The sequence below is a fragment of the Triturus cristatus genome, chromosome 6 (assembly GCF_964204655.1).
Source record: "Triturus cristatus chromosome 6, aTriCri1.1, whole genome shotgun sequence".
NCBI lineage: Eukaryota > Metazoa > Chordata > Amphibia > Caudata > Salamandridae > Triturus > Triturus cristatus.
The window spans coordinates 1,066,244,741-1,066,261,403 of record NC_140589.1 but is presented as its reverse complement, the minus strand read 5'-3'; the positions used below and the strand labels follow the sequence as shown (position 1 = coordinate 1,066,261,403).

General features: G+C 44.8%; 1 protein-coding gene across 1 annotated transcript in view; it reads right to left on the bottom strand.

The window, feature by feature from the left end:
• Positions 1 to 12,768: 12,768 nt before the first annotated feature.
• Positions 12,769 to 16,663, bottom strand: part of FRMD1 (FERM domain containing 1) — a 574,048-nt gene continuing 570,153 nt past the window's right edge. Inside the window, exon 12 of the mRNA XM_085611901.1 lies at positions 12,769 to 13,429. Within this exon, the coding sequence (XP_085468027.1) occupies positions 13,425 to 13,429 (5 nt within the window). The 3' untranslated portion in view covers positions 12,769 to 13,424. The remainder of the gene's footprint in view (positions 13,430 to 16,663) is intronic.

The window sequence follows — 16,663 nt, the reverse complement described above, 5'->3', positions numbered from 1 at the left end:
TAAACGAACCTTCCTAAAAAATTGGTGCAGTTCCATTTGGATGTTGGGCAGTGTGGTAGGTACAAATGATAAACCTTTACATAGAACCTGCTCCTCCTCCATTGTCAAGTTATAGTCAGATAGATTGACTTGGCTTTTTTGGCATGGTATCTGGTGAATTCATCACCTGTAGACTTGCTTCCATGTTTGTATCTCTCTCTGGCATTCTGGTGGGAACTGGAACTGCTTCCTGCCCCTGGATCTGCCTCGGCTCCACCTGGGATCCCTCAGTCCCCGTGGTCTGGTCCAGGGTCGTCCCCTGCCCCTGTACTCTGGCCATTGGCCTACCCCTCAAAAATTCTACTGATGTTCCTGGAAAGGATATTCCTGGTGGTAAGCACCTGTACTTGTGCTTGGTCTATCAGCCTCACTATCTGAACCACTGGCTGCAGAAGAATCTGAAAATGTGGTGTCCACCCTTGTGCTTTAAATTGTCTAGTTGGAACAGTTATGTAACTTTGTAAACACCATACGTATCATCTTCAATGTTATAAATCGTACATTTGTAACAGTTTTGCATTTGTCATAATATCCTACACATATAGGGGCAGTTTTACAATAACTGGCGCATCCCTGCAAATCAGCAGGTATGCGGCAGTTATTTTGTGTGACGGTTAAAAGCCCTTGCGCCACCATGGATGCGCCGCATTTACAATGCGGCGCACCGTGGCGCAAGGATAGAGAGATGCGTGACGCATCTGATGGCGTAAAGGTGACGCAGTGCTGGAGTTGTGTCGCAAGCGCGACACAACTCCAGCACTGCTCAGGGGCGCCCTATGCTTGCTGTGCTGCATCACTCCTTACGCCTGCTACAAGCAGGCGTAAGGTTTTGACGCAGTGGGGACGTAAAAGTGACTCTGTGAAATCTTGTTGATTTCACTGCGTCACTTTTACGGGGCTTCCTTGCGACGGAACGCCCACCCTGCATAAATTATACCTGACGCAGGTATAATGTAGTGCAGGGCTTTACAACTTGACGCATCTCACTAGATGCGTCATGTCGTAAATATGTCGCATAGTGGTGCATTGTTTACGCCGCTGCTGTGTCACAAAAGTGACGCAACGGCACCATAAAAGTGTCGCAAGGTGCTTATAAATCTGCCCCTCAATGTCTTTAAATATGTGTCATTTTTTCTATGTACCTTTTGCTGTCTTTTCCACTTTTTTAGTGTCTTCAATAATACCTTTTACTGTCGGAATTGCCCCTACACTCAAGTTACGGGGTTTTCACTGACATACTGAATCCTTCACTGTGTTCAATACCTTCTGGTGGCACAATAATGTGTAACATTTTTTAGTAATACACCAGATGAGTGGGTGTGTTTTTTGTTGCTTCACACTACCGAATTATCTAACCGGAGGCACAATAATATGTTACATTTTTCATTAGTAATACACCAGTAGAGCGGGTGTTTTTTGTTGCTCCATACTTCAAAGTCCCCCACTCCAGCCTCCAGGACCCTGACTTGGCCTGTTCAAGTCTTCGTTTCAGTCTGTAACATAGTTATAGAGTCTTCCGCCTCCTTGACTCGGATGCCCATATTCTGCAGATCGGCATACATTTGTGTGACCTTGGTCCTTACTGAGCCAATTTTGCCCTGCAGGACCATTCTAATGCCCTGGATAGCTGTCATAATGTCCTGTAGAGTTGGGGTCTCCTCAGCCTCTGGGGTCATTCCTGACAAAGGCCGGGGACCATCAGATGTTGAGGCAGAGGTATCTGCCTTGGGCTGCGCATATGTATCAATTTTTGTCTGGTGGGCAGTACGAGATCCCTTGGCCTGAGACATCTCCCTCTCTAGCTTCCAAAAGAGTCACCTCTCGAGTTTCACCATATGTGCAGAGTCACAGTTGGGGTGGGCTCAGTAATTGTTGCCAACCACCAGAGTGCAATGGAAGGCGCCTATGTGGCCAGTCGGGTTTCTGTCTACCACCCCAAGAGCGACTGTGTTGCAGTCCAGCTCCTTATCAGTTGTCTCCGGGATTGATACAATGAGGCCCAAAATAGCGCTATCTGATAGGGACTTCTAGCTGTAGATTCCTTTCCTTTGAATTTCCCAGGTGTCAGGCTGGATCCAGAAACTTTTGCTAAGCAATACCCCTTGCTCACGCCATGGGGTGGCTACATTCGACTTCGCGTGACGTCGTCGGGATTGTTAGCGTTCGTTATGATGTCGCAGTATGTATATAGGCACCACCCAAGCCCGCAGACGTCAGTTCTTTTCTTTCCACGCCAGTTAAGTGCAGATCCGGGAAGAGCTATCCCTCTGTCGCTTTTTGACAGGCTTTTTCTCAACTGTTTGTTGACTTCTAGATTTTGTTCCCTCGTGTGCGAGGATGTCTTCGAGGATGACAGGGTTTCAGCCATGCAAGGCCTGTCCCCGCACAATGTTGGTCACGGATCTCCACCTTGTATGCCTCGAGTGCGACCATGATCCAAAGTTGTGCTCAGACTGTCGGGCCATGGCTCCTAACACCTTATGGGACTGGGCTTTAAAGCTCCTTGTGGCCCGACAGCTGACACCGTCAAGCGAAACTCTGCGGAGGTCCCGGACCCGATAAAAGAAGAGGAGGTCGCAAAGACCGCTCTCAGAGCCCAAAGTCCTCTTTCTCCCACTCGAGGTCATGAGGACACGCGGGGAGGAGGCACAAGAAGAAGATGAAGAAGTCTAAGCTGACTTCATCTTTAATTCGACTGTCATCCAATGACGAAGGAGGTAAGGAGCACGGACGCTCTAGGCACGATTCTACGGAGCAGGAGCCAGGGTCGACTTCGCACCTCCCTTGTTTTCCTGGAGCCAGAGCAACCCTTGCTCAGATTAAAGAGTTCTACGATGCCATGCACCACCTATTTGAGTGGCCAAACCCCTCTGGTGAGCCTTTGGACACGGCAGGGATGGAAGCGGCCCTATCTGATTCGACACCATCTGCTATGGACACGGCACCGGTGGGACCTCAGAGATCCAATATCGAATCTGAGTCAATACGGGTCATGCCACCGCAACCTCCTCTAGCATAGGACTTGAAGTCGGTGCCTTTTGCGTTGCCGGTGCCCATCGGCAGTGCCATCCCCATCCTCATCCACTAGACACGGAGTTGGAACAACTACGCTCGACGCCGATTCTGAAGTTGATTGAACCCAGGGGTTCTATGGTGTCGCCTGAACACTTTGTGGATGTATTAGGCTCGGTAGAGAAATGGGAGGGGTCTATAGACCCTCTGGGAAACACGCATGATAAAGCAGAGCAATTGGACTGGTATGGGAATCTTGGTGATGGCATTCCTTCTCCGCCAACTGTGGTTACGTAGGAGGTGGCATCTTATGCCTTGGTGGTCAAGACGGCAGCCAAGGTCCTTAGACTGGAGCTGCCCCCAGTGGAGGTCAGGACTAATCTCCTGACTGAAGTGTTTCAGCCTGGGGCTTCCACCTCAGAACCCCTTTTGCTCTTTAATGAAGCACTTACTGATATCCTTCTAGGCACGTGGTCCAAGCAAGGCATAGGGGCTCCTGTGAATTGGACAATTGCACACCACCACCGCCCAGCTCCGGACAACCCAAAGTTCCTCAGTCAACATCCCACCCCAGAAAGTTTGGTGGTGCAGGCCTCTATGTCACATGGCACGTTCCCTCCCACCCCTCCAGATAGGGAATACAAGAGGAAGAAAATGTTTTCTTCCTCCAGCCTGGCATATTAAGGTTGGTGAATAACGAATGCTTATTGGGCCGTTTCTCCCACTCCCTTTGGGAGACGGTTTTGCTAGTGCTGCCACAAATCCCGGAGGAGGCCCGGGCTGTGCTCTGTTAGGCAGTTAAGGATGGGAGAGATGCAGAGAAATCCACCACAAGGTATGGCCTTGATACGACAGATTCGCTGGGCAGATCGATTTCCTCGACAGTGGCCTTGAGGCGCCACGCCTAGTTTAGGACAACTGGCTTCTCAGGTGATGTCCAGGCAAATCTGATGGACATGCGCTTTGATGGAACCCGTCTTTTTGAGGAATAGGCAGATTCGGCCCTAGTGAGTTTCAAGGACTCTTGAGCTACGGGCAGATCCTTGGGCCTCTCTTCCCCTCCTCGTAGCCAGTCTACCTTTTTCCCCTTTCATGGTAACGAAAGGGGTTTCCAGCCACTTCAGCCCCATCCCAGCCACCGTCCTGTACAGGCTTACCAAGCCACACGGGGACGTGTATGCCGTTCATTCTGACCTGGGAATGGAAGCCAGAAGTCGTTGGCCTCCCTGCCCTCAGCAGTCGCAGGCTCCAAGCATTCCTAGACCAACTCTGCAAGACCAAACCACTCCAGTTGGTGGGAAAATTCTTCATCCTCTCTCCCACTGGAGGTCCATAACATCGGACTAGTAGGTCTTGCAGATAATTCAGGAGGGCTGTTCTCTTCCTTTCCTTTCTTTTCCTCCTCCCATTCTGCCAAATCAGGAACGGCTGACGGAGGATCATTTAATATTGCTTCAGGAGGAAGTTAAAGTTCTATTGGCCATAGAAGCTATAGAAAGGGTCCCGGGTTCAGAAGTAGGCAGTGGCTGTAATTCCCGCTACTTACTGATTCTGAAGAAGAACAAAGGGTTGCGGCCCATTTTAGATCTTCGGACCGTCAATCTCTTCCTCAAGAAGGAGAAATTCAAAGATGCTGACTCTAACTCAGATCTTGTCTGCCCTAGAACAAAAAGACTGGATAGTAGCATTGGACCTGCAGGATGCGTATTTTCACATCCCCATCTTGCCAGGCCACAGGGATTCCCTGCATTTCAAGGTAGGCCACGAGCACTTTCAGTTTACCGTGCTTCTCTTCGGCCTTTCCAGTGCCCCTCGGGGTGTTTACCAAGGTGATGGTGGTGTTTTCTGGCACATGGCCGGGACTTTCAGCAGGAGGACCAGCTATGTAGAACAAGACCTGCCTGCTGTAGACAAAAGGTCCTGACAGTCCCCCCCGAGTGCCTCTCCAGGACGGGCGGCGCACTCTCAGCCCTTGGCTCTCAACTTGCAGGCCTGTCTTAGTTCACCCAGTGCCCCCGCGGGTTGTATTATGGTACTGCGCAGCTCCTTTGAATTATAATTTTAATGGCATACAAAGATTTAAGCAGATATTTTGGGGTATTATAACAACGGGTGGCAGGAGCCCCATCTAGAAGCGGCCATCTTGATCTGCAGTTGGGCACGGCCCTGAGCACAACCAATGGTGAGTATTTCTTCTCTTGGCCAATAATGTTCCTAACGCATAGAATTCTACGCCCATGCAACCATTTTTCATTTATTTTGGTGCCCCTATTAATACTGTTTAATTATGGGAGTCGCATGCCCCCCGCATATCCACAAAGTCTGCGAGTAACCTTTACCCAGAACCCCCTGTATCATTGGTCATTCCCAGGTGACATGTATAATATCCACTCCCTCAGCATTCCATCTGGGGCATCTAGAGGACTTGCCTGGGTAAATTGCACTCAGTTTGGCTGTGGTCAGGTATGTCATATGAACGTTAATTAAAAGTGTGCGTTACTTGATGCAATCTTCACACACTGCTACCATTCCCTTTCAGTGAGCTCTTCATCTAAGTGCATCTGTCATTTCTCGCCAACCGTGGGGTTTTCAATAGTTAATCTGCTCGTAACACCTGATTTTAAATGGGGGTCTCTAGTTTGCAATGGTTTGCACCTTTGTCCAAATAGGGACCCTTCCTTCTAGTCAAGATAAGGGGGATACACTACTGAAATTACCCCTGCTCACCCCCTTTGGTAGCTTGGCATGAGCAGTCAGGCTTATCTCAGAGGCAGTGTGTAAAGCATTTGTACATAACCAACACTAAAACAGTGAAAACACTACAAAAGGACACCATACTAGTTTTAGAAAAATTACCAACATTTTTCTGTGCAAACAAGACCAAACCTATAAAAGACCAACATATAGTAATCAAAAATAGGCACTTTGCAAGTAGAACTTTAAAATGCAGTTCATTGAAGCTGGTAGCTCTGACTGGGGCTGCCGGGTTGCTGAAAACAACAGAATCCAACAGTTGCGGCCGACCGCGGCGGTGCAGACCTGCGTTAGTGTCAGCAGACTCACAAACAGTACCTTTTGGTTCCGGCCGACTGCTTCGCTGCAGGCTGGTCGTGGCAACCTTCGCTGTGGCGATGTGAAGCGTAGTGGTGCGGCATGCGGGCCCTCAAGTTACGGTCCAGACAACGACTCCTGATGGTTGTCCAGTGGTGTCTGTGAGAGCAGGACTGCAATGCGGAATGAGGCAGTGCCCTCTGTGGTGCCTTCAGGATACAGCGCCCGCAGCGGTGTCAGTGATGGTGTTGGCTGCTTTCACCCTCTGTGGCTACTGAAACTCAAGGTTCCAGAGGCGGTACCCAGAGGAAAGTGAAGTCTTTGCTGTCTCTGAGACTTCTTGAACAGGGGGAAAGCTCTATTTCAAACCCTTGGAGATACTCAGCAACAAGGGAAGAAAGTTCAGTCCAGTCCTTTTACTGCCCAAGGCTGAAGCAGCATCTGCAGCCCAACCCAGCAAAGCTACAACACAGCAAAGGGGCAGTACTCATCCTGGCAGCTCTTCCAGCTCTTCTCCTTGGCAGGTTCCTTGATCCCAGTGAGTTCTAAAGTTCTGGGGTCTGGGCCCCAATATTTATACGCAGTTTTACTTTGTTCTCTTAGGCAGAGAGTGTCTGTGCTCACTCCAAACCAGTTTGCTCCTCTCTGGCCCAGCTTCCCAGCAGGAGGAAGAGACAGCATTGTCTAAGGCATAGTAGGCTCATTCGGGTGCATGGAAATCTCCGCCCACCACTCCAAATGCGGCCCAGGTCTATTCAGCCCAGCCCTGCCTCATCCAAGAAAGGCAGGACACACCTCGACCCCCGTCCCCCAGTGCACACAGAATGGCTAAGCAAGAAAATACCTACTTTCTAAAAGTGGTATTTTCAAACACAGAACATAAAAATCATCTTTACTAAAAGATTCCTTTCTACATTCTGAGTTCAGGCATACTAAACTCCATTTCTCCATCTTGTCCCAATAGGAAGATATACTCGTAAAATGTTACCAACTATTCCACATTTTATTCAATGGGACAGACAGCCTTTCAATAGTGAACAACGAATTATACTGTATTTCACTTTCAGGACATGTCACACACACCAGTACATGTCCTACCTTTCAAATGCACTGCCCCCTGCCTAATAGGGGTACCTTGGGCCTACGTTAGGGGTGACCTATATGTAATAAAGGGGAAGGTTAGGGCTTGGCAAGTGGCACCATGTGCCAGGTCGACATGGTAGTAAAAACTATACATAGACACTGCAGTGGCTAGTCTGAGATACCTTTACAGGGATACTTCTGTGGGTGGCACAATCAGTGTTGCAGGCTCACTAGTAGCCTTTGATTTACAAGCCCTGGCACTTTACTAGGGACTTACCAGTAAATCAAATATGCCAATCATGGAAACACCAACCCATAATACAATTTACAATAGGAGCACTTGCACTTTAACACTAGACAGCAGTGAGAAAGTGTGACGGGACACTAAACCAGCAAAAACAGAGTCTAAACCAGGAGGTCAGAAAGCATAAAGACAGGGGAAACACGCCAAAAGATGCTAGGTCTAATACCTTACAAATATAAAAACAGTTTTATGTACTTTGATAGAGCAAGCAGCATTATGATTGTTTGCGTAGGCTCAGACATTTCTGGGAATGTAGTCTATATAAATCCCTCGCAGTAGGAGCTATGCAGACAGGGTACAGTTAGGCCAGCGTCAAACAATTTCGCCATTTCCAAATCTCTACTGCCATAGTATGGGTGATATGGCTAAAAGGATGAACAGTTCATACTGATATGCCTGATTCAAAAGGCAAGCACTTCAAGACTGTTAACTGCTCTATCCCGGATTATACTTGTATATACTCACCCTGTTTGAGAACTGCACCATCTGCACTATTGTTAACCAATTGTCTAAATACTAAGATATATGAATTTAAAAGTTTTCATATGTTGATTTTTTTTAAAACAACTTCATTGGGATTTTCAAGTGGGTACATCATAGTACACATTACATTGAGCATTTTAGTTATACAGAGAGCTCAGGATACAGTGCAGGCATTGTGCGCCATCTGTGCCAATCGTGGCGTTGTCTACGAAGCTTATCAAGAATGTCGCAATACAACTAAGGAGGCCACCAGTTTATCACAGTGTTGAGCATTACATTCCTAGCCTCCGACCTATTGTGCCCAAGGGGAACGTTGTCCGCTCAACTGACCCATTACCCCACCTCCCACCCGGAACCCACCCTCCATACCCAACTATGCCACAAAGAGAACAATCTTAGTCTGGGGGGGGACTCACAGCATATCCCGGGGGAGGGGGAAGCAGGAAGGAGGAAGGGGAAGGGCGGGCCAGCGCAGAGGCCAATCCCCCCCCCAGCCCCCGGTAAGGGAAGAGGCCGGTCCACGCAGCCCGAAAGGGGGGAACCAAATGGATAGGCAAGATTCCCCTCCAATTTGTGTGGGGGGGTGGGCCCGCGGGGGGTCAGCCCCACAGCAATCACCCCCATCAGACAACAGACACATCCACATGAAACATCACACATCCCATAACCAGGAGTCAGACCCATACCCTCGGCCACAATGACCCACCACCATCTACCGGCACTACTGCTTATGCGGGGGAACTCCGGGGGGGCAGCCACCACAGCCTCCCCCAAGTTTTTATATGTTGATTAGTTCAGATAGGTTTTAGATTTCTACATACAATATTTTTTACTCGGTCCCCCGAGACCATTGTACCATGTTCTAACTGTTATTATACAAGGCACATCATACTAGTCCATGAGATGTGTTCATCAGAATTGTTCATTTGTTCCTCAAGGCTCTTTCAGGTCACCCAGTCTTGAATTTGAACCCAATCAGAAACACATCTCTTCAAGAAAGCTACTTGCAGGTGTGGGTCATTTTTTTGTGCAATTGCCATGGTTTGTGGAATGTTCATCTGCAGGATTTGAGAGCCAGAATAAATCGCATGACCTACCTGCATCACACCTGTACTTGGATATGTGGGCAGAAGCAATTGAATAATATGAGGGTATAAATCAGACCACCACCACCACTACCTCCTCCTCCTCCCGTGGTGACTCATGAGACTCTTGCCACTGAAAAAGCATTATCTTCTTGAAACATCGAAATGTATTACACCACAACAGCAGTTTTGGCATGGCCTATAGGGCAATCAGGCAGTGCCCGGCGGGCTGGTCTCACATATTAGTGTGTGTGCCATTTTTCCCCCCAGCAGTTTGTTGGCCTGTTTTATGGCCAATTGGGCTGTTTTTTATTGTTGATTTCTCTGATATTAAAACAAGCATTGCTTGCAGCATACACAAATGTGTTCAGTCTCCTATACCTTGCAATACTCATACAGCGAGTCTTCACAAGTTCAAAACTGCCCTGATTTGCACTTTTTTAGCTATCTGGTATGCTAATGTATGACACTTTTATTTCGGTGCCTGGGTCTTATTTTTTCCCAGTCAGACCCCGACATGCAGATAAAGTGACACTATGAAGTTATAGTTAAGAGTAGGTTACTATAGGAGACTTGCAGTATTCTTAAAAAAGAGGAGGGCGAGGCTTATGTGTCTGAGATGAGTTGCTGCAAACAAGTGAAGGACGTGCATGGCGGGGGCAATGGCTGGCCGGGGGGGTTGAGTACAGGACCTGGCCGCAGGCCAGGCCTTGCAGCCAACCCTACCGCCGCACACGGCCTTTGAGTTACTTGAAATAGTTGTTTAACTTCATTGGTTTTTTAAAAATTAAAAACATTACATTTAAATTGACATTTTCACCTAAATATAACGTTGCTTTAACCTTTGTTTTTTTCAGAGAATTTGTAGTGTTTTTAATGCAAAGTAAGATATTATCACAATACCTAATAATAACCTCACTTTATATCTAATTTTTTTCAGTGAAGATAGACAGATAGATAGACAGATAGATAGAGGAAGTTCTCAAAAATTGAGTTTTCCAATTAAGCTCCCAGAGGAAATGTTGCTATTTTGCTCCCCGCATCAGCAAGGAATGCAGAACGTATTTATATCAAACTTGTTCACAATATGCAGCTTTACTCGTTGCTGGGTGTAAACCTGTACAGTAGCTTTTGCGATATCTGAGTTCAAAAAGGCGCCGGGTGGGCTTGAAAGAAACTCCTTTCTATATTTTCTGAAATATTTAAGATTTCATTGGCTAATGAAGGGAATCTATTACTCATCTTAAAAATTAGGATTGTGCTTAAATTCGCAGTTTCAATGCTATGGAAAAGGAAACGGCTCTGAGATAGATGCCCGACCTCAGGGGATTGCTAGCGGGCACTCAGAGTCATAGAAAATAAGGATAAAAAATAACAAATGTGCACTGGTAAAGTCATGATGTTTGACATAGACTGTGATCTGTGGCTCTCATGACATGAGAGATTTTTTTTTAAAAGGTAAAACAATCAATTATACGGTTGAATTAAAATCCTGGTATGGGTATTTTGCTGCAGAGCCTGACCCTACACCATGCCTTGCAGCCACTGCTGGCTTTGTATGACCAGAGGCTATTGCAGCATGGAATGGGTAAATGTAGGATGAGTCTTGTATATAAGTAAAAAAAACTAATTCACAAAAAGCTACTGTTAAAATGTAGTTTTGCTTCAACAAACACAACTCCTGAAACCTCTGAGTTTGCGCATGGTCTGCCTCACAACGTATGACACTGTGTCTGAGACTCCCACCTCCTCCATTAGCAACGACGACAGACTGGCAGACGGGACTCGGTCAAGCCAATGAGAGGCATGCTGTAACTGTGCTGCGTAGTAATAAAGGTCCATCCGTAGTGCCGCCAAGCCCGCAATCCTCGAATCGGCGGTTCAGTGTAGCAAGCGCCACTCTGCTACGACGGCCAGCCCAGTAAACATCAATTAATATAGAGTCCAATGACCTGAATATCCGCCAAGGAATGGGACACAACGCGTTTTGCAACATGTATATAGTTAGCGGGGTAGCGCCACCATCTTGGCCACTGCCAGTCTGCCCATTAAGGAATGAGGGAGGGAACTCCAGAAACTAACTGAGCGCTTCAAATCGTCAATCGTTTTGTAGACATTATATTGCAGTATTTGTACATCCTCAGATGCCACCTGTATGCACAGGTATCTGAAATGCTCTGTCCACCAAAGTTGTCTCAGCAGTGGGAGTTGGTCCCGAGGGAGGCTGGCCAGCTTTTGGAATGAAAATTGTTTTAGGTCAATTTCCTGTTGCATTGTACTATTTAAGTTAGCATTTGCGGCACCATTTTGTATTCAGCAGCTATTTTATACCGTGATCGAAACTAAACTTCTGTCGCATTCTGTTTGCCTCAGCAGAAAGCAGCCTCAATATTTTTTCTGTTTCTTCAAGGTTGAGCTCTGCTGCACTAATGACTTTTGTGTCATTGCATACCTTTCCCGTTAGATAGGCCTGCTACCACCCTTGGAGTGGCGGGCACGGGCAGAGTAACCTTGGAACTGAGATAGCATGTACCAGGTCTTAGGATTGCAACTCATCCTTCTGTGTCTCCTTTATTCACCAGCTACTAAATGGAAAATTCCAGTCTAGGCGTGTCCTTAGAGGTATTGGAAATGTATATCATGTATTAGCATGTTGGTGGGGATTAGTCCCTCTGCAGCAATCCAAGGAGGCTGATCAGACTGGACTCCGCTCGAGTGTATGACTAATAAATAACTTTGGTTTGTATTCGCTACTGTCTGATCGACTCTTGATTTGTTTGGAAGGCTGAGAGGGAGTCGCGAGTGACCCGGGTGGCCCTAATCGGGTCACTTCCTTCACAGCCGAACCATAAGGAAGCACAGGGATTTGTGCTTATTGAGCCGTAGCCCCGAATACGTGCAAAACCTCTCCAATACTTGATTGCAGAGCTTTACCTTGCCTTTCAGGTTGCATTTTTATGAGAATCACGCCGAAGGCATTTGTTATTTGCACGCACTACATATAAGCTCAGTGCGAGAGATATGGTATAGTTTCATCACTGAGGTCATCATAGAATTCAATTCTTACTTCTATGCTTTGTTAAGCAATATTCATGAATAATACTTGTTTATAAGCACTAAACCAGCTGCGTGCCCTAATGTTTAATATTTGCATATTTTGGAGACATTGTCCATGTACAAAGCAACCAAAATTAATCTCATTATCGAGTGTCTTCATTCTTCTTTTCAAAAATTGTTGAGAAAGTTTCTCCTGCGTGTTGATGACAGGAAATAAGGCAACACAGTTACCAGCAACAGCAGAAAATTATTTGAGCTAAACAAAAGGAAGGTGCCAGCATGGATTTCCTCATGCTTTAATACCTGGAGGTATTCATGACCGATGGACACTACACTAGACAACATACTCCAGCAGATGATCTTCCCTTAAAGGCCCATAGAGAGGCAGTTCATGGATCCCTTCCTATACTGGCCAAACTTTGTTTTGCAGGCTGCTGTGGAGTAGCTGCAGCTGTTATCTGCCACCTTGTCTTCCATTAAATACAAAGTGAAGGCTCAAACGGCACCTGGAACCAGGACCAGTTCTATACAGATGCACAACAGGGAGTCCAAGCTGGGAAGTATGGAAACAATACTAGTCAAAGCATCAGTCAATGAACAAGAGTCACTTAAACAATCATGGACCAGACATTAACAAGACGAGCCCCCTTATTAGTTTTCAATGGAACATGTTATATTGACATCACTCAGCAACAGAATAGACACAATATAATATTGTAGTGAAAAAGTGCTCAAGTGATCACACAGCGAATACAAGTTAAATAGTACACAGTGTGTAAAAAAGGGTAAAATGACAATTAAATATCGAATTAAACTTTTCAACAAATGCAATAATTTAATTTCAAAAGGCATCAATCGATTTCAATCGTCAGAGGTGTTGCTGCTGAAGACTGAAAAAAGGCAATCTTTAGTGGTCTTCCGATTGACGGGGACGCTCCTGAATAGCTCATTCATACAGCCATAATGGGGTTATTTCCAGAACCAATTTGCCCCAGGCCCAAACTATACAGGCTTTGCTTAAGTCCTTTGAAGTGATACATTATGTCCATGTTCATTTAATTTTCTTTGTCCTTATGATGACACGTTCATTTTCTCCTGGGTCGAAACGCTGACAATTGTTTCTAATATTTCTGTACTTGGAACCCCTGTTGCGTATCGGTATCTTATCCTCCATGGCTCAACCAAAGGTGTAGCTCTGTGAATTGTCTGAAGATAGAGTAACATTTAGAGGTGAGTGTCTTTGATGGTAAAGTTGCAAATCATACAGACTCTGGCTGTGACTGTGGCCGAAATTTCTTGGTTTTGATGCTTTAAGCTGTAAATGTGATAAGAAAAAAATGTTTGTTGTCAAAGTTGTAAGTTAATTCTTATATACAAGTACATCATGAACACACAAGGAGACTGACTTTTCTTTTCTCAGTATAATTCCACAGATCACTTTTAAGCATTAGATATATTTGTTCCCCTTCCCTGTCAAACAGTTTAAATGCAGCACCTTCCACAAATCTTGCCCCACAATTAATAGTAAAAACAACCAAAAGTAGCTATTCAGCAGTGCACAGACCTATCCTTAAGTGCTAGGGTAATCTCGCCCATGTGGGTTCCAGCAATTCTTAGAATGTGCCTCCCCTGGTGGATGTAAGTAGCGGGGCTGACTCCGTCTGGCCCCACACTAATGGTGCTATTTTGTACACACTGGTTAGGATATTTTGCTCGCAAGTTGTTTTTATTTGTATTTTATTTATGTATGTGCTTTTTAATAAAAATGGTACTTGTTAAAGCTGCAATTTTAATTGTTGCTGGTTAACCCCTCATCCTTCGTCACGGGGATGTAATAGCGATCCTGACTCAGTTTGGCTCCTGCTCTCCACCACGGCTTGGACTTCCTTGCCATCTAAGGCAGTACTCAAGCGATTCAGGTGAAGGCATTAAGTGGTTCCCCCTAGCGTTATTTAATGGGACTCTGTGAGTTACTGGTTCAATGGTGTGCCAAAGGCAAGTCCTTCTGTGTCCATCCCGACTGCAGCAATGGACTTATTTTCTATACATTTGTTAATGACAACATTGTTCAATGTACTGTCTTTACCTTTGCATAGTCCATAGGGCCTTTGATGATATAAACAGACACCATCTTCATCTAGTCGCCCTCACTGAATCCTGACAGTTCAGCATGTGATATTACTCTTTGCCTTCTAATGAACTATAAAATTCACCATGTAAATCATAAAGACTGCATGGGTGAGGTAGGATGTCCATTATTTACCATCAAAATATATATTTTGCTAATATTCTTTTAATGACTTTACTAATACCTGTTTTGTTCTTTGTCATCTAGTTCAAACACTTCAATTACATCTGGCTAAATTAATAGTCCACAAAGGAATGACCCTCGGTTTGTTAATGTTCTTTCTGAACCATTCATATTAACATAGTCAAAATTATTGTTATTTGGAGACTTTGATATCTGGGCCAAACTACCAACATCTTCAGCAACTGAAAAGCTGCTAAATGCTTGTACCACTCTGGGTCTGACACATCAGGTTTCCAGCCCCTCTCATGCCATCAACCTTACCACCGACTTCCTGTTCTTCTCTAATCACATTTCTGATTGTATATCCTCTCCCTCCCCTGGTAGGTCCACACTGTCATATTAAATATCAGGCCTACTCTACCACCCTGCATATATATGTTTCCTCATTGGTAATTAAATCATGTCTCATTCAAGTAAATTCAATCAATTTAACACATCAATTTAATAAGCTAAACTTCAAATGAGGTCTAATATAAAAATGAATGAGACCACTTTTGAATATTTGGGTCACTAACCTTCTGGATAGCATTTCCCTTTTTAACACTTTAGTCTATTTCGGTGTTTGCTTAACAGCTCGATAGTAATCCGAATATTTTATGCTTCAAAGAAATACATTGCAAAGCAGTAGGATGAATTGGCATCACACTTATTCCTCAGTAGCATAAGCAAGCTAAGCCTAAGCCCTAAAAAATACAAGGCAGAGATAATGAAAGTCAGTTCCTTATATTAACATCCATGAAAAACTAATTCTTTAAATTTGCCCAGATACGTTTTTTACTATTGTACTGTACTACTGGTGGCGCTCAGTGCGGCAATCTTTTTTGGAGTGCCCCCCTATGACTTCCTCCTTGGATTCCCTCACTCACTCCCACCCAGCACAAGTGCCCCTCACCTCTCCATATCCCCTCTCTCACACATACATTTCGTTTATTTTAAAGCACTGGTAAAGGCTATCTTTACTAATCCATTCAGCTACTCACACAACATTTAGCTCTATTCTTTGCAGCAGGCATATTAACTCTCTGCCCTAGTTTATAAGGAGCCATACCTGCTACTAGACAAAACTCGGATCACTTCGGTAGGAACATTAATCCCAAGAGTTATGTCGACATTTTTATTGCTGCCTGAACGCTGAATGCATAAAGAACTCTGCAGCAGGTGCTTTTAAATCATAAGTTATTGCTAAACACAGTACCGCTCCCTGAGGTCAGTGTCCCTCCCCTGAGGTTACTGACCAGTACGGCTGCACCAGTCGCACCGTCCTAAAGCTGGCCCTGGTATCATCCTCATACAAGTAAATAACTGTAAGATTTATCTATTTCTGTGTATATACTTGCACAGTTGTACTATAGTGCACAAATAATTGGTTATCAGGGAAAGAAGTAACTCCTGGAAAAGAAAGTTAAGTATAATACTAGATATCAGAGTCAAGAAATCCAGATTCTGAGAGCTTCTAGTTTAAATATTTGTAGAATACCTGTTATGGCAAATGCTTGTTTTCCTTATGAATTATAATAATAGGTCTCCAGAGTATCGTGATCTGAAATATTATGTCAGTAGAACATAATAGGTATAGATGTTCACAATATGATCCAAAACATATAATCAGTCACAAATATATCTTTTTAGTATAAGAAGCCTAAGAGTTTGTGTTGTATGTAAACAAGTACTAATATCAAGTGGGGGCCTTAGATTGATAGATGTTCTATAGATAGTACCCTAGGTAAGATACCTACAACTAGGCGTTAGGTGTGAGATAATCAGAACTGCTGCCACATTGACTTTCAAACACAGGAACTGTGATGTGGTATGTATTAAGTGTAAATAAATGTTCTATTTTTGCCATTAATAAAGTGAATAATTTTGTAAGTATTAATAGGCACCAGTGATGGAAATGGTGTATGCTTGACATAAATGACGTGCATCCTTTCGGTAGTATTAAATAGCACTGGTGATGGAAAGCCAAGACTCAAATGTCAGTGTGACTAGCCAATGGAGGGGAGTGGTCACTAACCTATTGGTGCAGATTAATAATCACAAATATAAGCAAATAAAGATTAAAACAAATTGTAAAACAAGGTTGTACTCCCACGTTGGTGGCCGGGGTGGTTGGGGAGTAGAAAAATCATAGCACCTAACCTTTAGAGGAACACAATTCAAGAAAGTGTGGCATGACCCAACAATAAGTGACAAATGTTTCTGTAAATTGTTTGGAGTCACTTATGTTGTTAGAATGAC